Consider the following 24,903-nt stretch of genomic DNA (forward strand, 5'->3'; position numbering starts at 1 on the left):
TCCCGTCCTGCTGGCACCTCCCTGCCCAGTGCTCCGGTCCTGCTGCTGCAGCTCCGTGGGAGGATGGCTGGGTGATGCTGAAGGTGGTTAAAAAGGAGTTAATTTCTCTCCTTGCCCTTCCCTACCTCTCAGTGCACTGAGATTCAGGCCTGAATTTGCACATGGTTGCATTAAGTTGGGAGATAGAGAAGATGGAACTGCCTGGTTCCCATCTGCGAGTTCTGTCAGAGCTGGGACAAACCTTCCTCCCCACCCTGACCTGCTGGGCTTGGAAGGCCTTAATTAATGTCACACACACAGAGCTCAACGTGTGGCAGGTCTGACTTACTTAGAAACCCCATCAGACTAAGTAACAGAAAGAGGCCCATCCTAATGCTTGAAATGCATTTAATTCAGTCACATCATTCAGTGCTTGGCAAAATCAAAAAAGAAGAGCTAAAATGAGCTGCTTTTAAAGGCTTCCATCAAGGATGAGACAAATGCCAAGTAAAAATTGAGTGGTTGGAGGGGAGAGGGCGTAATACAAAAGGAAAGATGCAATGAATTAGAGTTCTTAGGTAATCAAAATAATTAAGCCATAAAGATATAAAAAAGAATTAATCTCTGTCCATATCTCAGGAGAATTATACTGCAATCAAGAAAGAGTGCTCTGCACAAACATCTGTGCAGAATTGCTGCACTCTCAGTGTGTCACGGGCCAATGTTGTCACCTAGAGTCAAGAAGTAATTAGGTGATAAAATTTTCAGAGTGTTGATGTGTGTTGGAAGGCTTAGTTAAATAATTGCTGGACTCAGTGTGCTTCCTCACCCTGCTTTCATCCACTCTTTCAGCTCTTTGCTTCCTCAAGGCTAAGGCATGGAACATTAAAACAAGTCACAAATTCCGAGGAGGCTCTTTGCAAACGAGCAAACGCATGGGGGAATTAAACTGCACCACCAACTCAGCATCTAACTCAGAAATTCCACCTTCCTAGATGCTCATTTTCAGCCAAAAGCTTTGTGAGCCTGCAGCAGGGTTACAAATCCCACGTTTGAGTGAGGGTTGCTGTCTGCAGGGATTTGCAGCACTGCAGGAACTCTGCAGCAGCAGCGCTGACCTGCACTGGCTGCTCCCAGCTCCTTCAGCTGGCAGCCAGGGAGAAGCCCAGGTGAGGAAAGTGCTGAAGGACAGGCTCATCTCTTTTGCCTCCTCTGAGTGGCTGAGAACAGCTGCCCTTTGTGCCTTGCTGGCTTCCAGCAGGAAGGAATATTTGCAAAGTCACCTTGAGCAACCGCTGAGCTCCCAAAATTTGGCTTTTTGCTGTGCTGACAATTGATGGGTGCAGCAGAGGCAGGGCTGCACACACAGCACAGCCCGGAGGGTCCATTTAAACCAGGAACAGAGATGTTACTCTAAAGCTCAGATAGATTGCTGTGTTTGTTTTTAATCCCTGAAATCAGGTGTGTGTTGATTATGACAAGTGACGGAACAGAGTTGTAGCCACAAGTGCTGTAAAAGCAGAGAACTTCAGCCTTGATTTCCTGGCAGTCTACCCCCAAAAAATGCTCTCAACAGCTAATTCCTGGTGATGGTATGAAATCCTCCAGCCTTGCTTATGTGTATTTGGAGTCATTTATTTGCTTATTCAGCCACAAAGTGACAACAGAGTCACCACAAATCACCGTACAAAACTATAATTGGACCCATGAGATGATACAGTCCACTGTTTGCAATGCAGCAGCAGTTGGAGACTTCATTATGTGCATGTTAATTTTTACAGTTACAAAAAAAAAAATCATTTGTTACAGAATTGATTTGAATGCAAGGTAGGAGGGGAGATCAAAACACGTGGCAGGTTCTCATTATTAGAGGTAATTTTGGATAATATTTAAGTTTTTCTCTCCATCTCATTTCCAATGTCTCTTTTTCATGTCTTTCTTACGTCTGTGCCTGACAGAATCAAAATTCAAGCAGTGTGGATCTTGTTCCTCCTCAACGATGCTTTTCTGCAATAGGAATAAACAAGATGACAAAGTTTCACTTACTGTAAAATAAAGTAATGTTTTATAACATATTTGACAAGTTGCTTCCAAGCAGAGCATTGCCTTGTCTAAGAAAAAAAATATTTCTTTTCCCTGACCTGTTTTGAGTGACTGTCTGGTTCTGTACAGAGCACAGCCACTGACTGAGCTCACAAGACAAATAAATGGACATAAAAACTGATTAAAAAATGTACCTCTACATCTGCTCCAAAAGTTAAAAAGTGGTGAAGAAAGTAAGATTTTTCTTTTGAATTTATGAATTAAGAAGAAAATAATTTTCAAACTGAACTTTAATTGCAGCAATTAAAAGCATAATTATAAAAAATCTTTTGTGTAACTTCTAAACAACATTTCTTTTTAAAAGCTTGTGGAAAAGATGCCCTGCTGTGCCCAGCAGATACATGTTTGAGCACTGGACTAGTGCTAATTGCAGAGAAATACTGTTCACACATTTCATATCTCCTGCAGCATTTGGATTTGTCTAGGGAACATTTTCAGGTACTGGGTTTGCTCCAGCTCCTGCCCAGTTGGTGGGAACCCCTCTGTGGTCTTTCCTTGGAACAGGCTCAGAGTTTTCTTGAGTGCTGAAGCAAAGCCAGTGTCTCCCTGAGGCTGAGGATAAATGATTTCCCTGGTGAGTTCCCAGAGATTTCTGCCGAGTGCAGATTTCGAGAGCTGTGCCCTGAGGCTGCACGCTCTGCCAAGGACAGGAGATACCTGCAAAAAAATGCTGATCACATTGTTAGGTGGGAGATTTTCCCTGCAAGGCTCACAGCCCCAAGCCAGAGTCCTGAGGAATAAATGGTATTTTTGAACAATTATGTCCTGGAGAAGTATCAGTAGGTGAAGCCTCACTGTAAAGAAATGGTGCTCAATGTTAGAGCTTGTAAAACACAAATCATGTCTTGTTAATAGCAGAACAGGAGATGTGAATAGATCTGGCTCCCTTCTTTTAAGGTGAAAGACAGCTCTAGGCCTGAGACTCTGCTTAGGTCTCCTTGAAACTGAACCAGGAAAGTGCAGGACACACAGTCCTTAAACGAACAACTGGAGAAATTTGCAGGGAACATTTTGTAAGTAAAGAAAAGGATTTACCTGCTCCTGCTCTGCTCCATTTAATTTGGTGAGTTTCTCTAAAAAAAAAAAAAAGAGAAGAATGGTTAATGGTTAACAAAGCTGGCAATGAATTCAAGTTTAGGGCTGGGTACTGTCCCCCTGGATCTCATGGTCAGAGATAAACCAGGAGGGGATGGGGCTGGGCAAACACAGAGGCCATTTCCTGACAGCAGAACTGAGCATCCAGAGCTTGGGAAGTTGATGGGAGCAGGAAACTGCATCAGAGAGGAGAAACTGGCCTTAGGAGCAGACCTCGTCCGTGTTATCCACAGAAACCTGTCCCCTGAGCCCCCATCAGCCCCTCACACCCCAGTGGAAGGAGCTGCCACCAGCCAGGATTTGGGTCGGGGCCGCTCACCACGCACGTCCTCCAGCACAGAGTTCAGCTGTGACAGCAGCTGCTTCTCCTGCCTTTTGTACTGGGAAATCATTCTCCAATGCAGCTTCACTTCCTCCACTTCCACACCCTCAGTGTCCAGATCCAGACTTGCAATCCTAGGGCACAGAGAGTCATTGCACCAAGGAAAACCACCCAGCATCCAAAGGTAACAGAATTCTTCACTAGGACAGAGTCTGCAAAAAGAGAGTGCTTTGGCAACATGAATTACTGGGTTAACAGCCCGTTGTGAAGGCTGAATTCCAATTGTTACATTCTGTTATTTATTTGGCGATGCCTTTCGCTTACCAACTCGCACTGGAACTTTCAAATGCTGATAATGAGAGAGGAGGAGGAGGGGTTCTGATTATCCCCATGTGTGAACACAGCCTTGACTTGCTGCAGGCAGGCTCTACGTGTTGTAGCAGTGACAGAACAAGAATGCCAAACATATTAAATGGTGTCCAGGTTTCTGGAAAGTTATCTGGATCCCACGGCCTAGGATGTGACTTGTGGCACAGCTGTGAGTAACAGACTGAGCTGCAGCCCTGAGCTACACGGTGATCTCAAGTTCTCCTCACAACCCCAGTTTGAACTCAGCTTTAGTCTGTGCAAGTTACAGAGGTGACATCTCAAATGCCAGGTGGATGTTTGAGCCAGTCCTTCCTGCTGGGCCTCCAGTGCTGCTGCAAAAGCCTCTCGTGGATCTGGAACTGTTGGTGCAGTGCTGCACCACTGAATTACAGCTGACACCCAGGCAGTGCATAGGAAGTGGTAAGTTATAAATTAAAGATATCACTTGCAAGAGAAGTGATAATAAAACTTTCTAGCTACCAGACTTGCCCACAAGTCAAAAACTCGGTTGGAAATGAGCTGGTTACCTCTGCTGTCAAAGGCTGTTCCCTGGGAACTCAGCTGAGGGAGGGTCACCAATGTGCATCTGGGACAGTGTTACTGTCAGCTGAACCCAAGGGGCTTCATCTCTGATAAAAACAGTTTTCTGGTGATAAAAGCCAGTGGTTTTCATCAGAATCCAGCCAGGAAACTGAAATTTAAAGGGATAAGTGCAACAGCAGGCAGGGATCTCTCCATGCCTGTTAATTGTGTGGATGTGGTGCCCTCTGGCTCAGCTGGAATAGGGAGCAGCTCTGCAGCACAGAGTGGTGGGACAGAGGGGCACAGGCAGTGGGGTTTGATCCCAGTTATCAACACCACATTTTTTCAAAGAAGAAAACAAGGGTTATGAAGTGGAACATACCTGTCTGTGACCAGTTTCAGATCCTACCAAGAGCATTGCAAGGGAAAAAAAAAAAAAAAAGAAAAAAAAAAAAAAAAAAAAAAAAAAAAAAGAAAAAAAGAAAAAGAAAGGAAAAAAAGGGAAAATATCATTAGTGTGATTTTTCAGAAAGGTCACCTGGCTGAGAAATAGGCAGACCCATGAAGAAAAGCAGAATACCACTGCTTACTTTGAAGAAGAGGAAAACATCTGGTTGCTCTTTTATCTTCTGCAAAGCCTGAAGATTCTCCTCAGCCTGGTCTCTCTTCTGTTCCATTTTGTTCCTCATGTCGGCAACGACTGCCAGTTCTTTTTTCTCATTAGACAGAATGTCATTCAGGATCATTGTCTTTTTCTCATGAAGCTCTGTCTCTATATCATTAAACAGCTCATTTAATAGCTTGGAAGTCAGTGTTTTGGTATTGATCTAAAGGGAGAGAGAAGGAAAAGGGGCAGTGGCTCAGAAACTCCACCCTTCAGTTTAGAATCTCTGCTTATCAATTAGGATTGCATCTGTCCTTCCCACTGGCTTTGGAAGGAAGCAGACAAAATACTTTTGCTTAGAATATCTGATTCAACAGAGGCTTTTCAAAATTAATCCTGGCATAGTAATAAAGTCAGATGAATTTCAGCTACCAATGCGAGAGCTTACTGGTATACACACTGAAAATCCCACTTGTAGATATAAATTGCTTTTCTTTTATTTAACAGGTAGAAAACTCTTAAAATACATGATCTTATGTGCAGTCTGTGGGCTGCCAGTCCTGCAACCTGGTCTGTGCAACCACAATACAGGGTGGAATTCCCCAGCTATTCCTCCTGTGGAGGAGCTGGAAGGTGTGATAACGCTTGGCTTCTGGCAGTTTCTCAAACCACTCTTTCCCCTTTCTATTCATCTGCTTCTAAAGGTACAGTTACCATCACGTAATGCTGGAAAACTGTGAAGGGAAGACGCTCTGAATTAGCAATAATCTGGGTACCAACCTTGATCTGATTCTCACTTTCCTGAAGCTCTTCGAGGGCAGTAACTAAATCACTTTTAGATTTCTGCAGCTCTGTCATGGTGTCGGAGAGTTTAACCTGGCAGAAGGAAAGACAGCACTGAACTTCCCAGCAGGAACAGCTTCAAGCCAGACTGGCAGTTTGCGGAGCTGCTGAAATGGCCATTGTCTCACACATCCCCCTTCTGCTTGAAATTTTGATATCAGACTGAGGGGAAGCTGATTCTGGAGTATTTCAAGGACAGCAGCTGGACTCAGAGGCAGGAACATGGAGGTCCCATGTCTCTTGTATCTGCTGGGACACTGGCTCTGCAAAATTAGTGGCAGAGGGAGGAATCCCAGAATGACTGAAATTGGAAAAGACCCCCCAGCCCATCGCGTTCGTCCCCGCCTTGTCACCCAGCTCGGAGCACGGAGTGACGCATCCAGTCATTCCTTGGACACCACCAGGGATGGGACTCCTAACTTCCCTCGGCAGCTCCTTTCAGTGTTTAACAACCTACTCAGCGAAAGAATTCCTGCTGATGTCCCACCTGAACCTCCCTGGCACCGCGTCCCCTCACCCTGTCACCGGTTACTGGGGGGCAGAGCCTGATCCCCACCGCGCTACAGCACGGGCCGAGCCCAGGGGAAGGACCTCGAGAGGGAGAACTCCCTTCCCCACACGAAGTTCAGTGGCAGTGGCACTGCCGGGGCTCTGTGGAGGGAGGGATTTTCTGATCCCTGCAGGAACATTTCACAATCCCAGCCACGAACACGGCGGTGAGGGCGGCCGGCGGTGCCGGGGCTGCAGCTCGCTGCTGCGGGGCAGCCGAGCCTCCCGCTGGCTCGGACGCGTCCCCACAGCCCGAGGGGCTGCCCCACGCTCGTCCCGGCCAGCCCCAAACACCTTCCTCCGCTCCTCTCCCTCCGCTTAGCACTGCTCTGGCAACGCGCAGGAGGGAATGACAAGCGAATTCCGGCACGATGCACCGGGCTCGTGCTGGGGCGGAGAGGAAATCGCCGGAGCTGCCCTCACGCCCATCCCCATTCCCTGTGAAAGCCCCGCCGCCCTTCCTGCGGCTTTCCTCCTTTTCCGCGGCCAGGGCAGGGGCCACGGGGAGGGAAGAGCTCCTTACCAGCTGTTTGCCGTGTCCCTCCTTCATGGTGATGACCTCGTGGCCCTTGTGGGTGCCGGCGATGGAGCAGAGTATGCAGACGCACTTCTCCTCCCTCAGGCAGTAGCATTCCAGCAGCTTGCCGTGATCCCCGCACCTCCTCTCCTCCGCCTGGCCCGCTCCCACCTCCACCAGGATGTGCTCCTGATGGAAACCCTTGGCGTTGTGTTTGCTCAGGTGGGCCTGGCACAGGGACGCCTCGCAAACCAGGCAGGTTTTCACGGCCGGCTGGGCGCCATCCAGGCAGTGCTCACAGGGAACCGCGCCTGTCTTCCCCTTCTCGGCGCCTTCCTCCCGTTCGAGGCTTTCCCTTCGAGCCTGTTGTCCTTTGGAAGCGGCGGCCTGAAACGCCTCCGTGATGTTGCCGAGCTTGAAGTTGTTCTGCAGCTCCGCGGTGGGCCCCAGGCGGGCCCTGCATATGGGGCAGGTAGATTTCCGATCCCGGGAATTCTGCTGAGGTCCCAGCACCTTCTCAATGCACTGCCGGCAGAAGTCGTGGCCGCAGCTCAGCGACACGGGCTCCTGGTAGAGCCCCAGGCAGATGGGGCAGGTGAGCTCGGCCTCCAGGCCGCCAGCCCCTCCGGATCCCTCCCCGGCTTTTGCCATGGCTGCAGCGGGAGAAACGAAACTAAAACCAGCGGCGGGAAGCCAGCCCCGAGGCTCCAAGCCCTTCCCCTCCAAGCCCTTCCTCCGCCCCACGCCGGGCAGAGAAATGTTCCCTCTGCCGGCGCCACCCTTCCCCACGATGTGGAAGCCACTTCGGAAAGTTTCCCCTCGGTCTCCAGCAGAAAATGCTGCCCAGTCTCTCTCCTCACCTCCCAGGGCAGCTTTGCTCCTGCACTGCATGTGCAGGATGGAAAGAGGCGGCAGAGGCAAAAGCGGCTGCCTTTAGATCAAAGATCAGCATTGCTGCTGTCTATAGTTCTGTAGCAGTTAAATGTTGTGCTGTCAACTTTTAGATAAAATAAATGGCCATCACGTTTTGCAAGCTAATGACTTTAGTAACACGAAGCCAACACAGTATTTGATACAGCTGAGCAAAAACCAGTAACTTAATGGTATTTCCATTATGATTAACAGAACAAATAAAAGAGCAGCTCTTGCAGGAAGAGGCAGGGTGCTCCGATATAACCCCTGTCACAGCAGCCCACAATCCAATTTCTGATATGCCAGCTTAGCACAGCCTCTGTGCAAGGCTCAAAATCTCTAGGCCTGGAAATACAAAATAACACCTTGTCCCCATATCACTACAGGAGCTTCAACCTGCTGGTGGCAGCATGGATGGGATACTTCAAAGGGATGGTTCCTGTCTCTGTAAGCCTGAAGTTCTTAGCAGGATGTCCAGCCTTGACAGACACATCATGAAACGACAGAGTGTTTCTTCTGCTGTTGATGTCTTTAACCTATGGAACTCACAGAAGTAACTGCGAGGCATTTGCAGGCAGCATTCAAACCAGGCACAAACAATTCCAAGGTTCCAGCAGCTCTCATTGCTGGTGTCCTCCTCCAGCAGCTCTGGTCGCCCTGCACGTCTGGGATGGCACTGTGTGTATTGCAGTCCTGTCCTGGTTTGGGCTGGGATAGACAGAATTCATCCTCTTCTCAGCACCTGGTACAGTGCTGGGTTCAGCAGGGAATAGCATTGATAACACACTGCTGGTTTGGCTGTTGCTGAGCAGTGTTTAACCTGAGCCAAGGACCTTTCCCACGCCTCATGCTCTGTCAGCGAGGAGGTGCACAAAAAGCCGCGAAGGAGCACAGCTGGGGCCGGTGACCCAAACTGGCCAAAGGGATATTCCACACCATAGAACACCATGCCCAGTATATGAACTGGGGGGAGATGGCCAGAAGGAGCCAATTGCTGCTCGGGAACAGTGGCTGGACATCAGACAGCAGGTGATGGGGGAGCAATTGTGCGGTGCACCGTTAAGTTTCGGCCGGCTTTTCTCTCTCTTCCCTCCTTTCTATGATTGTTATCATTATGATTGCCACTGAATTTGTATTTCGTTAGGCTATTCGAAATCAAAATGGGAGAAAGGTGCAGACTTGGGAGCGTAGTAAGTTTGGGTTGGACCAAATGAGAAGGAATCTAAACAGAAAAAAAGCATTATGATTAACAGATAATCGTGGAGATTTGGAGTCTGCCTCTGTCCTGACCCAAGGCTTGCTGCCAGTGAGGGCTGAAGCACCATCCAGAGAGCAGTACCCAGGGAACCCTCACTTCATCAATTCAGTCAGACAAGTGTGCACAGCTCTGGGACTGTAGGCTGAGCTTACAAAGCATTGCAAAGGAGTAGAAGTATTTACACAGAAAGAGCAGGTTATTTATGTCCTGAGCAAACTCCACCCTGCTGCTGCTGTGATGAGTTCTCTACTTTCCCCTTGAATCAAAGGGATGCCACAGAGGTATTCTTCTTCTTAATCCTCCCAGAAAACTCCTGGGACTTTCAAGCCTCTTTATCCATAGCCTGGTTTAGCAAGGTGTATTCAAGGCATGCCCCAAAGCCCTGAATCCCAGGACCAGCTCCCTTTGCTGCACACACACGTGCAAATAAGCATACAGTGTTAGGGAATTAGCACTCCTAGAGGTACTCAGTGTACTTGGTGTCTCATTAAAGTTCTGTCTTAAAAATGTTTTATTGACTTCTCCATCTTGCTTCTGACACAGTGAAATGAGCACTTACCAGGAGGTGGTGGTCTATACACCAAAGGTGGTGGTGGCTGCTTAAAGAAGTGCTCCATCTTTGAGAGGAATTGGTGGAAAGACTTCTGGATAGCATTTGTTGTTGATTTATCCAAAGTAATGGGTGGTTTTGGCACTGTCACACCATCCATAGTAGGAAGTGGTTTGCGTTTCCTAAAACATGCAGAAGGAATCACAGAATTGCTAGGTGGGAAAAGACCTCCAAGGCCATCGAGTCCAAGCTGTGCCCCATCCCCACCTTGTCCGCAGCCCAGAACATTGAGTGCCATGTCCTTGGACACTTTGGACACCTCCGGGGATGGGGATCCAAACCTCCCTGGGCACTTCCAAGGCCTGGGGAGCACTCTTTCCATGGAGAAATTCCTGCTGGTGTCCACCCTGAGCCTCCCCTGGCCCAGCCTGAGGCCATTCCCTCTCCTCCTGTCCCTGTTCCCTGGGAGCAGAGCCTGACCCCCCCGGCTGTCCCCTCCTGTCAGGGAGTTGTGCAGAGCCACCAGGTCCCCCCTGAGCCTCCTTTTCTCCAGGCTCAGCCCCTTTCCCAGCTCCCTCAGCCTCTCCTGGGGCTCCAGCCCCATCCCCAGCTCCATTCCCTTCCCTGGGCACACTCCAGCCCCTCAGGGTCTCTCTTCCTCTGAGAGTCCCAGAGCTGTTCACAGCACTCAAGGTGTGACCTCAGCAGTGCCAGCACAGGGGACAGTCACTGCCCTGCTCCTGCTGCCACACTACTGCTGAGACAGGCCAGGTGCCACTGGCCTTCTTGCCCACCTGGGCTCATGTTCAGCCAACACTGAACAATGTTCCCAGTTTCTTCCCTGCCAGGCAGCTTTCCAGTCACTGTTCCCCCAGCCTGGAACAGCATCAGATTGTTGTGACCACAGAGCAGGACCCGGCACTTCACCTCATTGAATCTCACACTGCTGGCCTTGGCCCATGGATCCTGATCCTTCTGCAGAGCTTCCTGCCCTCCTGCACATCCACACTCCTGCCCAACTTAGTGCTGTCGGTGAACTTACCGAGAGTGCACTCCATCCCCTCGTCCAGATTGTCAATAAAGACATTAAACCTCAGGAAGAGCTTACCTGGTTTTAATTGCTGCAAAAATCTGTAAAGACATTTTGAAAGCAGAATTAGCACAGTGCGGGCACAGGCCAGGCCTGGAGCTCTGTGTCTCTGGGAAGGGGGATGCTGATAGGTACCTTGGTGAAAAGAAGTGTGTCTTTCTGATTTCTCAGAGCCTCCAGCTCCTGAACATCACGGCTGGCTGAATCCTTCTCCCTCTTGTGATTATTCATCTCTGTCTGAATCCGATGAATTTGTTGCTCCTCGTAGTCATTTAAAATTTTCAGGACCTTTCTTTTTTCATTCTCTAGCTTCTCATCCATCTCCTTGAACAGGTTCTCCAGCTGTGCCCTCCGCTGGCTGTCCTCACTCTATTAAGAAAACAATTTCAAAATTGTAAGGGACATTTTCCACATGAGCTCTCATTCAGAAAAAAACTGTCTTTTTTCTGGGATGAGAGAAGTAACTAAACGTTGAAGGCTGGAAAAATAAAAAAGCCACACACCAGCCACTCATCAAGAGGCACAGACTTCCAAGCTTAACTAAGATTGTACCTCCCAAAATGATAAAAAAGTTATGCATCATCCTTCCTCAAAGAAGTAACCTCAAAAATACATGAAAAACCACGGGGGAACTAAAAAAGCTTCAAAATCCATGACCAGGGGAAGAGCAAAAGAAAACTTTATCTCATCATTTACCAGCAAGCAACCACCCTAAGGTGATATGGGACCTTGAAACAAACCTTTAGTCCCTCCAATTGTTTCAGCAGGTTTGCTATGGCTTGATCCAGTGTAGCTTCATGGTTTTTCAGTGTTTCCAGAGTTCCAGGATAAACTTCCTACAAACATAACCAGAAGGAGATTTCAGGATAGGACTGGCATAATGCACAAGATCAGCAGTTTTATCCACAGGGGTTACGTTAGACTTGCAGAAGGTCTGCTCATTGCATGCTCTCAGGACAAATCAGTAGACAAAAGTTTACTGGAATGTTTTATCCCTGAAGAAATGCCACAATTACAAGCACAAGAAAGACAATTTGAAGCTGAAAGCTGTTCATGTGCACTAGCCGCATATAAAGCTATTTCCTTTGTTGGCACTTTTCTTTCTGTTACTCTGTCATTAATTATCTTTGCTTAAGTGCAGCTCAGGCTCGTCCTCGGCTTGGAGGTGCACCAAGGGCTAAAACCTTGCAGGAGCACTCAGTCCCACCAGTTTGGCCAAACTCTTCCCTCAGGAGGAGGAAAAAAGCATTCATGGCATCTTGTTTTACATCTCAGGGACCAAACCCAGAGAGAATCTGGGACAAAACCAAGAATAAAAGCCCGGGATTGCCATTTAGCCCCATCCTGGGTTTGCAGTTCTGGAACTCAGGAGTTGCCCCTGTGCCATGGGCAGCTCTCTGGGGTTTTCCTGGTGCAATCCTTGCCCGCCCCACTGTGCCAGCAGCCTCTTACCTGAACTCCTATAAAAGCCTCCTCCAAACTGAGGATCTTGTGGTTCTGGTGGGAGACGATGGAGCACGCCATGCAGACGCATTCCAAGTCATTCTTACAGAAGAACTCCAGCAGTTTGCCGTGCTTGGGGCATTTCCTCTCAGCCAGGACCTGGGCATGGCAGGGCTCCACCAGTACGTGGCTCTGGGCGTTCTTGCTGTTGTGTTTGCTCAGGTGGGCTTGGCACAGGGAAGCTTCGCAGTTCAGGCACGTCTGCACTGCGGGCCGCTGATCCTGGAGGCAGAAATCACACAGGACAGCCTCCTCCGGCTGGCCCGAGCTTTCCTCCTTCTCCTCGCACTGCCCTTCCTGCTTTTGCTCCTCTCGGTGCATGGGAGCGTCCAGGAACTTCTGCACGATGTTGCGGAGGAGGAAGTTGGGCTGCGGCTCCCCGACGGGCGACTGGCAGAGCGGGCAGCGGGCAGAGCTCTGCGGGCCCTGGAGCGCCACCAGCTCGATGCAGACCCTGCAGAAGTTGTGGCCGCAGCCCAAGGACACGGGGTCTTTGTAAATGTCCAGGCAGACGGGACAGGTCAGCTCTTCCCTCAGCCCGGCCACAGCCTCTGCCCCGGACATGGCGCCGCGGCTCCGGGGCAGGGCCGAGCTCCTGCGGGAGGGCTCTGCTGGGAAACGAAACAAAATGCGGCACGGAAGAGAAAAAAAACTTCGCCTCGTGAGCTAAAAGCTGCTGCCTCCTCCCGCTTGGAAGGGAAAAGTCATCCCTCCCCTCCCTCCGGCTTCCTGCCTCTCCCCGCCACGTGGGCAAGGGCTGTGGTCGTCTCGGTGTTGAGAAAAAAAAAATTGTAACAAGTCAAGTTTAATTAAGTCTTGCGAATTTCTTTCGGGTTTACCCGACTGGCCTTTGCCCTTTGTGCAAACGGTTATTTGAGCTGTAAAGACTGTGATCCTGAGCGGTGCTGATAAGAAGGAATATCCTGCCCAGACCACAGCAATGGGATGCATTCAAAGAGAAGAAACGTTTTTGGAGGCCTGTGACCAAAAAAATAATAATTTTGGAGGAATGGGATGTTCCCCAAACGACCACCCAAGACCCTCAAAAGAACCCTACTCCAATGAAAAGAAACTCTGAGAAGTGATTTAAATAAGCAGAAAATTCAGAGAGTGTTTAGCGTATCGGTATGAGTTTGGGGAAATGTATTTGAATACATAAAAGTTACACAGATTTAAACGGCTCTGTTGGCAAGGTGTGGTGTGTGTAATAGGGAGTTATGCCCCACGTGCCTGAAATAAAATAATGCCACTTTCTAATATTGAACTTACAATGTTAGAGAGTTTAATTCCCCATTTTCAGTGTCAACAGGACAAACTCTGTGCTGCAGCTCGAGGCTGAGAGCTTGGACACTTCAAGGGGAACGTGGCAGAAGGTCCAGGCATGCTTTGATGGCTCAGGAAATGAGGCAAGAAGGAAAGCTGGGAAGAATCCTTGCGGGCAGGGAGGCTGGGACAGCTGGACCAGCAGCCAGAGAGCAAAGGAACAAAACCTTTACCCCTTTGCAAAGACACCTGAATGGACCTGGACACCAGCCTGGGACTGATAAATGGGCTGAGTGGGCAAATGCACTTGTGCAGCTTCCAGAGCCCCTGGGCAGACCTTGTGTGGCGCAAAGCTGAGGTCCTTGTCAGGGAGCTCCTGTGCCAGCAGAGCCCAGAGCAGGATTTGGTGTCAGATGCCACTGCTCATGGCACAGGTGGGAGCTGAAACTCCAAAAAGCAGCCCAGGACAGCTCAGCAGGCAGTGAAATGAAGTCCCACACAGTGGGCATTCCTGGTCAGGAGCAGCAGCCTGGGGTGTGCTGCCCACACTGCCAGGTGCCAGCCAGCCCAGGGCAGCCCCCAAAGCTGTCCCTGCTCACAAAGTGACTGATTTTCCCCTTTCCATGAGGCACACTGTGCCAGGAGATAAATAACACTGCCTCTCTCCCCTCCAGCAGCCACATGAGCTACTCCAAAACAGCGCCTGTCTGTGTGAAAAGGAGTTGTTTTATCAACAAAGTTATGCCAAAATAAAAACAGTCCTGCTGGGATTTTTCCCAAATGGCTGGGACCGACGGAACTGTTGGGCTGATGTCAACATTCACCAACAGCTCCTTTCAGACTCTAGGTCTGCTTGCAGGAATTATCCTCAATAAACGATCGTATCCAATAAACAGTATCAGTGCTTTATTTTCCAGGAGGCTGCCTGGGAATGCAGTGTTGGAGGCACAGGTCGGGCTGGGAGGACAAACATCAGCTCTGGGTCTGTCCCTCCCTGCAGAACCTTCCTTTGTGTGCCCCTCTCCCTCCTGGGAACCCACTCCTGTGCCTCTGCTCCACAAGTACCCACCCTGGGCACCCCATCATTGGCTATCCCAGCTGCATTCCCACATTTCCCCCCTCCAAATTCATGTTTTCACTGGCATCACAACATTCCTCTTCGGTGGCCTTGAAGCCAGCTGGTTTTGGAAAGCAGCAGGGAATGGGCTTCCCACCAGCTCTCCACTCTGGGTGCAGCAGTGGCAGGGTGAGGGGCTGGGTTTGGGGTGGGAGGCTGGTTCTGGCTGGGGGACCCACACTGGGCTCCCACAGATGTGCTGGAGACAGGCAGGGGCAGAGCTGCTGCCTAAATCGGTGCAAATCATCCAAAACCAGCAGCTGGCACAGCTCAGCACCTTGCAGAGCTGCTCCTTTCGGGCTGCTGGGATCCTTCAGCCCAGCAGCATCACTGATCCATGGGCTGGATAAAATCAGTGCAACCTCTCTGGCCGGGTGAGCCCTCCCAGGGGCACGGCTGGCATGGGGCTCCCGTGTGCCTGGGGTAGCTGTGCCCATGCTGGGCCTGCCCAGGCCTTCCAAACATCCCTTCCACAGCCTGGACTGCCACAGGGACCAGGACAACAGGACACGGCCGTGCCCCTGGGAGAGCAGTTTGGCTCCCAGAGCCTGCTCTCCTGCTTCCAGGGATTCTCCAGGTGCCATCCTGAGCCAGGACACCATGACCATGCCCCAGTTTGGCTCCCAGAGCCTGCTCTCCTGCTTCCAGGGATTCTCCAGGTGCCATCCTGAGCTCCACAGCTGCTGCATCACCACCTGGAGTCTTTTCAACATTTTTTTTTCTTGCTCTCTTTTTCATCACTCCAGAAAATCTAAGGATTCTTCATTCTTCACCCACTCAATCTGGGGAGTTTCTTTGGCCAGGGGTCCTGTGGCAGTGGCACCACTCGAAGTCCAGAGTGCAGAGCCCAGGTTTTTCCTGCATGAGTTAAACTGGGAGAAGCCACACTTCAAACAGCAACCCACAGGGATATTCCCAGGCAGGAGCTGCATCCCTGACGGCTGGGAGGCTCTGCCATCCCCTTGGCCCTGGCACAGCCCCACTGCCAGCCAGGCAGAGCAAAACACCTCGCCCCGGGCAGATTTTCACCAAAAACTAAAGTATAGCAGCACAAACTTCTTCCTTTTTTTTTGTTCTTTCCACTTTATAGTATATATGTTATCGTTTATTTATAGGCAGATCACTTCACTATTTACAGTACATGAGCGTAGAGATTCTACAGTCTTTTTGATGTAAACAAGAAACTCCACGGCAGGGGAGTCTGGAAAAAGAAGCCAGTTCTGAAGTATTTACACAATTTAAAATAGAACTTTTATACCCACTGGATAGATATAGAGAATACATTGAGCGATTTGGTTAAATTATCTATGAAACTATAGAATCTGACAATGTAAAAATACAAGAAAACGTTCTCTCATTTTAGAAGGTAGACAGTTAAATCACACTAGAAATAAATCTCTTTTGTTTTTTAAAAATAATAACAATAATAATAATAATAATAATAAAGGAAAGGCATAAGAATCCATGCCATCTCTTAAGGTTAAAGTATATTACATAAATAAGGACACAACAGAACGGAACTGGGGGAAAAATTAAGTGAAATATAAAAAAAACCACTACCAATTTAAAAAAAAAGTACTAAAAACTTGATTCTTAATCAAAGAGGGGTCAATTCTGCTGCTTTTACTTACTCTGCAAGTAGAAAATTGCAGAGTTAAGTCGTAGTTACCCAGCATGAGCAAAGGAGGCAGAATTGGCCCCTAATAATTATGAGCAGTGTCCTTTTACTTAAAAAAAAAAAAAAAAGAAAAAGACAGAATTTAGCTTTTTTTTTTTTATAAATAAGAAAGCAGATGTGCCCATTTTTGGGTGAAATTCTTACACCTTTCTCAAGAAATGCATCAATTGAACTGTTTTCTCTCTTTCTCACATGCACTCACACACTCCCTCCCCAACTCCTGCTGCCGCCCCTGGCCCCGGGGAGGGCGAGGGAAGAAGAATGAAACCCCAAAATGAAACCCCAAGGCTGCATTTGGCTCTGTATTGCTTGAGATTGTCAGGGATGCACTTAGAACAGAACGTGTGTTGGGTTCAGCTCCAACACCGGTGTATCTCAGGACTCAGCACACCTCCAGAAAGAAAGAAGAAAAACCAACCCAAACCAGGAGAAAACCGTGTTGATCTGCAATTGCAAAACTCGTTTGCATGGCCCAGAGCCGAGATCAGACTCAGGGCTGTAACGTGGTGACTGAGCTGCTGCTTCCTGAAAGATTTGTAAGATGGAATCGAGAGAAACCTTTGCTTTGGGGCAGCATCCAACCTAAAACCTGGGATTGTCCTCTGCATTCAGCCCACACACTCAGAAACGTTTGCTCCTCCCTGCAGAGCCTCAGGGACACGCTGGATTCCAGCCAGAAACCTGCTGTCCCCCCCTGAACAACGAGTTTTTCTGGGGCAAACCTGTGCAAAACAAGCAAAAGGGGCATTTCATCAGCAACTCTTCACACATTCAGCGTTTCCCCACAGCACCTGCAGGAAATGGCCTGGGGGGGACGGGACGTTCTACACTTTACACAGTTTTAAAAAAATAAAATCTCCTCCTGACTTATTGCCTACCGGAATAAACCCTTTTGCTCCCAGTTTCTCCTGCCCATCCCACAGCCCTCGCAGGGGGCTGGGGTGTGAGGGGTCCCTTTTTTGAGGGGCACCCACGGCGATGCCACAGGCTGGGTGGGATGGAAAGGCAATCCTTGGAAAAAGGGGGGATGCCCAGTGCCTGGCAGCTCCTGCAAAGCTCTGGGCACCTCTGGCTTCCCTGGCAGCAGTGCCTGGGCAGTGCTTTGCTCCTGCCCCATTTCCCTGTCAGCATCCAAAGCTTAGGCAGCTCGGCAGGGAGCTCCCAGCTGCCCCTGTGGCCTGATCCACCTTCCTGCAGACTCGAGCACTGTGAGCTAAAGACACCTTTAGAGTGAAAACAAAAAAAACCCCACAAAAATTTAAAAAAAAAAATCAAGTGGAAATTTATTTTTTACCCAGTCCTAAAAGGTGGGGGGGAAGCCACAGGGCAGGCAGCACACAGCCCAAGGGGCTCTCAGCATAGTGCATAAGTCCTGGAAAAGGAAAAGTTTTTTGGGGGGGAGGAGGGAAAACAAACCATCCCAAGCGGGAATGGAAAAAAAATATTAAAAACCCAAACCAAAAAAAAAAGAAAACCCAACCCCACTTATAGGCTTCAGGCACCACAAAGACCACTTATTGCATCTGTTCCTACCCTAGGGCTGCAGTGCTGATGAGCTCTGTGCAGGACCAGCCCTCCCCTTCCCCAGCACTGGCTCGGGGCTGACCCAGGGCACCCAGCCCCAGGGAAACACTGGGAAATTCTGGATCTGGGTATGACCAAACCAGCGCTTGGGAAGGGACTGAGTGATCCCCTGGAGCGGGCTGGAGCCCCCCCAGCTCTGCACTAACCCTTCCCCTCCACCACCCTTGATGCATCCCCAGCGGGGCCCGGCCATGGGTGCCTCCAGCTGAGTGGGAGATGGAAGAATTCCACTTATTTGCCTTTCTTTTTTTTTTTTTTCTTTTTTTCTTTCTTTTTTTTTTTTTTTTTTTTTGTTGGTGTTTTTTTGTTTGGTTTTTTTGTTTTGTTTTGTTTCGGTTTTTTTTGGATTGATCGTTTTCTGAAAAACATCAGCACAGCACAGGACAGTACTACCCACCCTAAATGTGTCGCTATATACATTCTACGTAAGCTCTATAGCAATCACATGTAAACATCATCATCGTGAGGAAATACTAGGACAGAAAAAGGCAAAGCTACAATGAGGCAATTGCCAATAGCAGATGCTCAGTCTCAGCCAGAGCTGCTCATGGTCGCCGAGGTGGGATGAGAACTGGGGGGGGGGGATTTTGGGGCTGGGGAGAGACGCCGGATTTTGCTGCTGAGGCTGAAATGGCACAAGGGCTGTTCCCTGGCAGTGACCGTCACCGGCGGCGGGTTGGGGACCCCGCGGTGGCCTCCGGGCCACCAGCGCTGCCGGGCTGGGTGTTGTCAGAACCGCGGCTCTCCCGAGGGGAACAGCCAGGGAACTGTGCTGGTGTCGGCATTCCTGCTCCTGCCAGAGCCCAGCTGCACCCCGGCCCCCCAGCCAGGGGCCACCCAGGCAGGGCTCTGGCTCCTGGTGTCACATCTCGTGCCATTTCCGAGGCTTCGGTCACTCCCCGCTGATGGACGGAACATACCCAGGGAACCGGGGATAAAACCCCCAAGTCATGGGGAGGGGAGACCCCAGGAGACTCTAATCTATCTATTGGCAGAGTTAAGGCTATAATATTCTATCTACAGAGGATGGCTGAATCCCTAGTGGTCTCTGGGGCTCAAAAAACAAAAGGAGAAGGTGGCAATGGCTTGAGGAGCAGCAAGGTTCCCGCTCCCTTGGGAAAACAGTGCCTCTGGCCGGCTGCTGGTGGGCTTTGCTCCGGCTGGTGGAGGGCTGGCTCCCCATCCCACCATGCCCACACGTGGAGGGCGAGTCCACAAGTGAGTTTTACATTTCATCCAGCCCCGAGGGCCCTTGGCCAGAGGCAGAGCTGTGCCCCGGGGCGCTGGCGGGCGCGGGACGGATCCGGGCTGCGGGTGGTGCTGGGACGTGTATGGCTTATCAGCTACGGGGCAGGGGGCTGGGAGGGTGTTCAGTGTGGGTGCTGTGCCCCCCCTGCCTCTCTGCATTTGGGGCTGGATTTTGAGCTGGGCTTTGGGCTGGGTTTGGGGCTGGCTGCCCAGCGGGAAGCACGGACAGCTCTTCTCGCCCCGCTTGCTTTGCAGGGTGTGGAGGCAAGCGTGGATCAAACCATAGGGCCTGGCCAGTCTCCAGCCATCCAAGGAGCTGGAGAGGAGCCAGCTCCTCCACGGGGACCGGAGACATCCATCCCTCAGGCTGTGCCAGCAGGACCCACGGGATCAGGCCTGGCTGGCCCAGCCCCGCTCTGCTGGCTCCAGCAGAGGCTGGAGCAGCGCTGGCTGCAGGCAGAGCATCCCTGTCCCACCCTCTGCAGCCTGCAAAGCTGCCTGGCCCCGGCTCCATCACCCACCAGGACCCAGCTCAGCACGGGGGTGATGCCGGGGGGCTCGGGCCCCCAGAATGGCTTTGACAGCAGAGTGGGTGACCCCGGGGCAAGCACCGAGCACCCCGGTTTGCCAGCAGGGGAGGCAGGGGAATGTCAGCTCCGTGACTGCTCCGACCCCCCATTTGCTGAGTGGCAAGTGCCTCATTACAGTGCATAGTTAAAAATCAAGGAAGCGGTACAATAAATCTGAATTACAGTACATCTGAGCCATAAATACATTTTTTTTAAGTATATACTTTTTTTTTTTTCCTTCTCTTCTATTAAAAATTAGTTTATAATCCTGATTCTATTCACAATGAACAATTTCATCATCACACACTACGGACAAAAAAATGTTATGGTGAACACAGCTGCAACTCCACGGCGGGAGCATGGGGAGGACCGGGAAGGGGGGAGAGGGGCAGGGGGGCTCCTAGGCTCACCCTAAAACAACCAGTCAGAAGCAGAAGGGGGGGACTAACGTGTGGCAGTGAGACATCAACACCATGGGGACTCACAGACAGAAGCAGCTTTGTTCAATGTAAACATCGATCAGGGGACAGCAGTCTCTCTCTTGCGGGCGTGCTCTCGCTCTCTCTCGCTCTCTCTCGCTTGCCATAGACTGAATAATTTCTTTGAAAACGTAAACATATTGGAAGTGCCTTGACTGAGGTATTGAGGTATTCCTCCAAGGTTAAGGCTGTTACCGATGCAGGCTGAGCTGGGCCTCCTGCAGCAAGCTGTCGAAATCCATGGTCTCGTACTTGCTTTTCACCGGAGCCGGGGAGGACTCGTCCGGGCCGCAATCTGGGGATGGAAGGGACACAAGGCAAGGCAGGTCAGGGAGAGGGGATCAGCGTCCTCTCTGCCTCATGGCGAGGGAAACTGAGGCACTGCTCACTGCACAGCCAGGCGGGACACAGCAATGAGGGTGACAGGACTGGGGACACTGAAAAGAGCCGGGGCAGAGGGGCTGCAGCCAGGCCCAGCTGGGCAGGACACACACCACTGACATTCACTGCCAGGGGTGAAAAAAATCTGCTGGGCGCAGCTGAATTTCGAGGGGCTGACACAGGGCCATCCCAAGGGAGCTGTGCGGGTGGCAGAGCCAGCCTGCTCCACACTGCCAGCCCCGTGCCAGGAGCTGAACACGGAGTGCCCCCGGAAAGCCCAGGGAATTCAGCACACAGCAGAATTAAGGCTGCCTGATTTTGCAGCAGTTTAACATTTTGGATGCATATTTTTGAATGGTGTGGTTGCATTTCACCTCTGCCTGGGGGGCTCCCCTTTTCATCCTGTACCAGGATGAGCTGGGCTGTGCAGGAAGGGACTGGTGGCTCTGCAGAAATCAGGAAAAGAGCACTGAGGGGGCTTCCCTTATGCAGGGGGGGCAGCTCTGGCCCCCCTCCCCACAGCACTGCACAGTCACCATCTTCCTCACGGGGTGCTACCTGGTTCCTAATTTCTCTGTGGCCAGAATGGGAGGCTCTGGGATTTATTCAGATGAACAACGGACATTTATGCCCGCAATCAAAGTCAAGGGATGGCTGCTCTAAGCAGAGCAGATACTGCAAGGTGATAAAAAAACCAGGGAGTACTTGTATCAGATGGGGCATCTGGAGGGAAGTCAAGACTTGGGGCTTTATTTTCAGGACCTCAGTCTTTCACTCATCAAGTGGGATCCAGAACCCTTCAGCCCCTGCAGAAGGTACAGAAATAAACATGCAGTGTTGGTGAAACACCTGAAGCAAGGAGGGCTGGGCAAAGCCTGGGACACATTTCTCTTGCAGAACTAGCACGGGGTTTGGCTCCTGGCCCTCAGCTCAGGCTGCAGCCCCGGTGACACAGTCACTGAGACCTTGCTGAAGCACTGAAAGGATTAATGTGACCACAGCACATTTCAGTGCTGTCACTTTGGCTCCAGAGTGCATGTGCAGCGTGGTGAATCTGTCCTGCAGGGCAGCAAACCACCCACATCACCTCTTGGGCTAATGAAATGTTGCTGACTGCCTTCTCTCATGCCTGGGAAGGGAGTTTTCTGCTGGAAAGCCTCCAGCACCATGCAGAAACTCAGCAGACACAGGATGGGCTGCGCTCAGCTGAGTCCCGGCAGCCCTGGGCTGTGATGCTACATTTTGCAGCTAACACACCCTGAGGCCTCACACCAGCTTTTTTTTCTTCTCCCCAGTTTGCCAATCCACCAGTCTGAGCCATGAGCAGTTCCATGAGCCATAGGAAAGCCGGAGGGCTTTTCCTGCAGGCTCTGAAGGCGTTTGGGATCCCAGCGTGACCAGGGCTCAGCGGTGCAGTGTGCTGTAACAGCTCTGTGCTGATAAAAGAGACAAAAGCAGCTGCTGCTTCCTCACCCAGGTCAGCGAATCTGGTCCAGAAGAAGCGCCCCAGGCCACCAGAGCTGAGCTGGAAGGAGGGCTCGTTCCTCTTCCTGAGCGAGGGGCCGTTCTTCAGCGATAAGGCGGCGTGCTCGGAATACCGGTACGTGATGAAGCCGTACTTCTCCCCCCTGAGCAAGCAGAGAAAGAATTCCAGTTGTGATGAGCCCCACAGCCCTTGTGATGCAGCACTACACCCCTAGCCCATCATTCTTCCACTGCTCCATCCCACAGATGCCCTTGGATCTCTGGACACACTGTATCTCCTTGGCCAAAGCACCAAGGCCGAGGGCTCGGCTGACCCAGGGCATTGATGTGGCACTGGCAGTGCTGTGGGGCTTGGGGAGAGGAGCTGCCTGCAGCTGCTGCACCACAGCTCACTGCCCACCCACCTGTTAGTCCTGGACAGGACCTGACACTCCACGATTTCACCAAACACCTCGAAGCGTTTCTTCAGCTCGCTGGAGCTCATGCTGCTGGAGAGGTTTCTGATGTACACCACCCGGCCTTCCCCCTGCCAAAGCAACCAAAAGCTCTCAGGCTTGGACCCTGCACCTCCGTGCTGCTCACGGGCTGTGGAGGAGCCCCTGCAAGCCAGCACTGGGAAGCACTGCCATGGACACACTGATTTCTCCAGGATCTGGCTGTCTCCACTCCAGGAGTCCAGCCAGGTAATTGTGTCACCCCCAGGACAGCCAGAACCAGGCTGGAGCAGCCACTGCCCCCTTCTTCTCCTTTGCAATTCTCCTGCATTCTTGCAGCTCTTTCAGCTTCTCCTGGCAAATGTGGGATATATTCCAAAAGAATTGCCAGGGGCAAAATCCAATTGCATTGCAGGAAAAAGTGCCAAAGCAGCACGTGTGAGAGTGTGTGCACAACAGTAGGGAGCACCAATTTACTCTGCCACGTGCCCACCCCTCTCCCAGCTCCCAGCATGTGCCCACGGGTTCCCGGTGCAGCAGGGCCACATCTATGACAGCTGAGCAGCTTCAGGGATTCCCCAGTTCACCCCACAAACTGCCAGTGCCAAGAGCACTGAGGCACCAGCGTGGGATGCTCTGGGCATCCCTGTGCCAAGGACTCCGTGTGTTGCCAATGGCTGGCGGCTTCCGCTGCACGTTGGGTTTTCCTCTCCCCCCTCCACCCCCATGTCCTTGTTTAACACTGGCCTCGCACCAAGGGATGCTGAAGCCAGGGCTCCACTGCTGCTTTTTGGAGCAGGAGATGAGCTGAGGGCTGGGGTTGCTTTGTCCCCTGCTCACTTACGATGGCCTTTTCCCGTCTCTTCTTCAGCTGGCCCCGGTGCCCGCTCCCGCCCTGACACTGCTCGCCGTTCTCACACCTGCAAGGGAGGGACAGGAGGTCAGCCCAGGGCTGGGGGAGCTGCTGGGAAAGCTTCAAACATCACTGAGAAGCTGAGACACCCACAGGAGTGAGTGAGAAGCTGAAACACCCACAGGAGTGGGTGGGCACTCGGGGGCACTGGGAGCCAAGGAGAGACTGGGGTCTGGAAACACTGGAAAGGACACTGGGAAGGTTTTTCTCATAGATGCCAGGCTGTCTCCAGCCAGCATTTGCCCTTTCCCAGGCCTGGCTTGGTGCCTGCCCATGCCCTGTCACCCCCTGGCTGCTTCGCTCTGCCACTGCTTCCTCAGGCCACGGCTGATGCTTGCAGCAGCGACTGCTGCAGTACCAATTATTTCCATAGTTTTTCTTTCATTAATTAGCATCTTTACTGCTTGGGCCAGCAGAGCAGAGAGCACTGGGGCTGCCCAAAAATTCAGAAGGCAAACCCAGTCCCCATGTCCCGGTGCCCCCGTACCTGAAGGTGCGTCTGCTGGCGGGTGACCGCGACCGGCAGCACGACGAGCCCGAGCTGGACCTGCTCCGGGAGCAGAAATGCAAACTGGTCCTGGAAAGGGGGTTTCTCCTCAGGCACAGCTTGGTGTTGCCATGCTCCTCCTCCTCTTCCTCCTCCTCCTCCTCTTCCTCCTCATCCTCCTCCACGGGGGAGCCGCTCTCGCTGCAGCTGTCCTCGAAGACGGTGTCGTACTCGGGGGTCTTGCAGAACACCATGTCCTCGTCGTCGAGGGCACTGTCCAGAAAGCCAAAGTGCTTCGTTAAGCTGGCTCTGATCTCCTGGTCTCTCAGCTGCTTGACGCCGTCCTTCCACAGCATCTCGGTGCCCGTGTCCTTGCTGAGCTCCAGTCCCTGGTAGTGGGCGGCCGGGACCTTCCTCTTGTGCTCCGTCTCCACCTGGCTCGGCGGCTCCCACGACTTGAGCACCTTCCTCTGCAGGGCGGCCTCGGGTTTCAGCACCTGGCAGTAGTCGTGGTCCCCGAAGGAGCGGGAGAAGGGCCTCTTGAGCAAGCCCTGCTGCTCGGGGAGCGGGCGCCCGCCCGCCCGGCTCAGGTGGGCGAACAGCTCCGTCCTCTCCGGCTGCTTCCTGGAGGCTTTCCTCGAGGCCGCCGCGTCCCCGGCGCCCCCGGGGCTGGGGGCCATCCCCTCCTCCTTGCCCGGCTCCTGGGGGATGTCTGGCTTGTACAGGTCCTCCTCGGCGGGTTTGTATGGCGGAGTGGTGGGCGGTGTGAGACCTGAGCGCCCCAAACAAAGGACAGGAGTCAGCTCTGCCCCCTCCGTCCTGCCCTGCCCCACCCTGGTCCTGGGCTGCACCCGCGGCCCCCACAGCCTCATCCAGGGGCACTTGGGGGAACAAGAAGGATGCCTTGAGCCCAGCAGGGACCAGAGGATTCTTCCCTTCCCTCCTGGCTCGTGCAGGGCCCCCCTGAACAGCTCCTCCCACCCCAAACGCATTCCCCTGAGCTGCTCATGGTGCTTGGATGTGCATAGGGAGTCTCCTGCGTCTGCAGT

General features: G+C 51.8%; 3 protein-coding genes across 4 annotated transcripts in view; all 3 read right to left on the reverse strand.

Annotated features, from left to right (window-relative positions):
- Nucleotides 1–1,593: 1,593 nt before the first annotated feature.
- LOC136297180 (probable E3 ubiquitin-protein ligase MID2) lies at nt 1,594–7,794 on the reverse strand. Of its 2 annotated transcripts, XM_066196903.1 has the most exons (7): nt 6,910–7,794; nt 5,775–5,870; nt 4,981–5,217; nt 4,773–4,795; nt 3,497–3,633; nt 3,118–3,155; nt 1,594–1,986 (listed from the first exon to the last, which is right to left on the reverse strand). In XM_066196903.1, exons 1-7 carry the CDS (start codon nt 7,792–7,794, stop codon nt 1,888–1,890), a joined length of 1,515 nt encoding a protein of 504 aa, XP_066053000.1. In that variant the 3' UTR covers nt 1,594–1,887. The 2 variants fall into 2 exon arrangements, with proteins under 2 accessions (XP_066053000.1, XP_066053001.1); XM_066196904.1 differs by lacking the exon at nt 3,497–3,633 and having other exon boundaries at nt 1,887–1,986.
- Nucleotides 7,795–8,949: 1,155 nt separating this feature from the next.
- On the reverse strand, nt 8,950–12,838 carry LOC136297181 (E3 ubiquitin/ISG15 ligase TRIM25-like). Its single transcript, XM_066196905.1, has 6 exons — nt 12,166–12,838; nt 11,454–11,549; nt 10,849–11,082; nt 10,732–10,754; nt 9,633–9,805; nt 8,950–9,037 (listed from the first exon to the last, which is right to left on the reverse strand). The coding sequence occupies exons 1-6, from the start codon at nt 12,778–12,780 to the stop codon at nt 8,961–8,963; spliced, it is 1,218 nt and encodes a 405-aa protein (XP_066053002.1). The 5' UTR covers nt 12,781–12,838; the 3' UTR covers nt 8,950–8,960.
- Nucleotides 12,839–18,098: 5,260 nt separating this feature from the next.
- Nucleotides 18,099–24,903, reverse strand: part of PPARGC1B (PPARG coactivator 1 beta) — a 44,386-nt gene continuing 37,581 nt past the window's right edge. Inside the window, exons 8-12 of the mRNA XM_066196892.1 lie at nt 23,855–24,626; nt 23,299–23,374; nt 22,425–22,546; nt 22,009–22,163; nt 18,099–20,449 (exon numbers count right to left, since the gene is read on the reverse strand). Of these exons, the coding sequence (XP_066052989.1) occupies nt 20,346–20,449; nt 22,009–22,163; nt 22,425–22,546; nt 23,299–23,374; nt 23,855–24,626 (1,229 nt within the window). The 3' untranslated portion in view covers nt 18,099–20,345. The remainder of the gene's footprint in view (nt 20,450–22,008; nt 22,164–22,424; nt 22,547–23,298; nt 23,375–23,854; nt 24,627–24,903) is intronic.

This window comes from Chamaea fasciata, unplaced genomic scaffold (assembly GCF_029207755.1).
Source record: "Chamaea fasciata isolate MVZ Bird 193981 ecotype frontalis unplaced genomic scaffold, bChaFas1.0.hap1 SCAF_15, whole genome shotgun sequence".
Taxonomy (NCBI): Eukaryota; Metazoa; Chordata; class Aves; order Passeriformes; family Sylviidae; genus Chamaea; species Chamaea fasciata.

Bases quoted from the DNA above. Each gene is read 5' to 3' on its own strand.
- LOC136297180 (XM_066196903.1), bottom strand. From the start codon at position 7,794: ATGCAGTGCAGGAGCAAAGCTGCCCTGGGAGGTGAGGAGAGAGACTGG. The intron at 5,218-5,774 runs GTTGGTACCCAG...CTCTCCCTTTAG, and splicing joins AAAGTGAGAATCAGATCAAG to ATCAATACCAAAACACTGAC. The intron at 1,987-3,117 runs GTAAATCCTTTT...TTCCTATTGCAG, and splicing joins ATGGAGCAGAGCAGGAGCAG to AAAAGCATCGTTGAGGAGGA.
- LOC136297181 (XM_066196905.1), bottom strand. From the start codon at position 12,780: ATGTCCGGGGCAGAGGCTGTGGCCGGGCTGAGGGAAGAGCTGACCTGT. The intron at 11,550-12,165 runs GTAAGAGGCTGC...TTATGTTTGTAG, and splicing joins AGGCTTTTATAGGAGTTCAG to GAAGTTTATCCTGGAACTCT. The intron at 10,755-10,848 runs GTACCTATCAGC...ATGTCTTTACAG, and splicing joins ACACACTTCTTTTCACCAAG to ATTTTTGCAGCAATTAAAAC.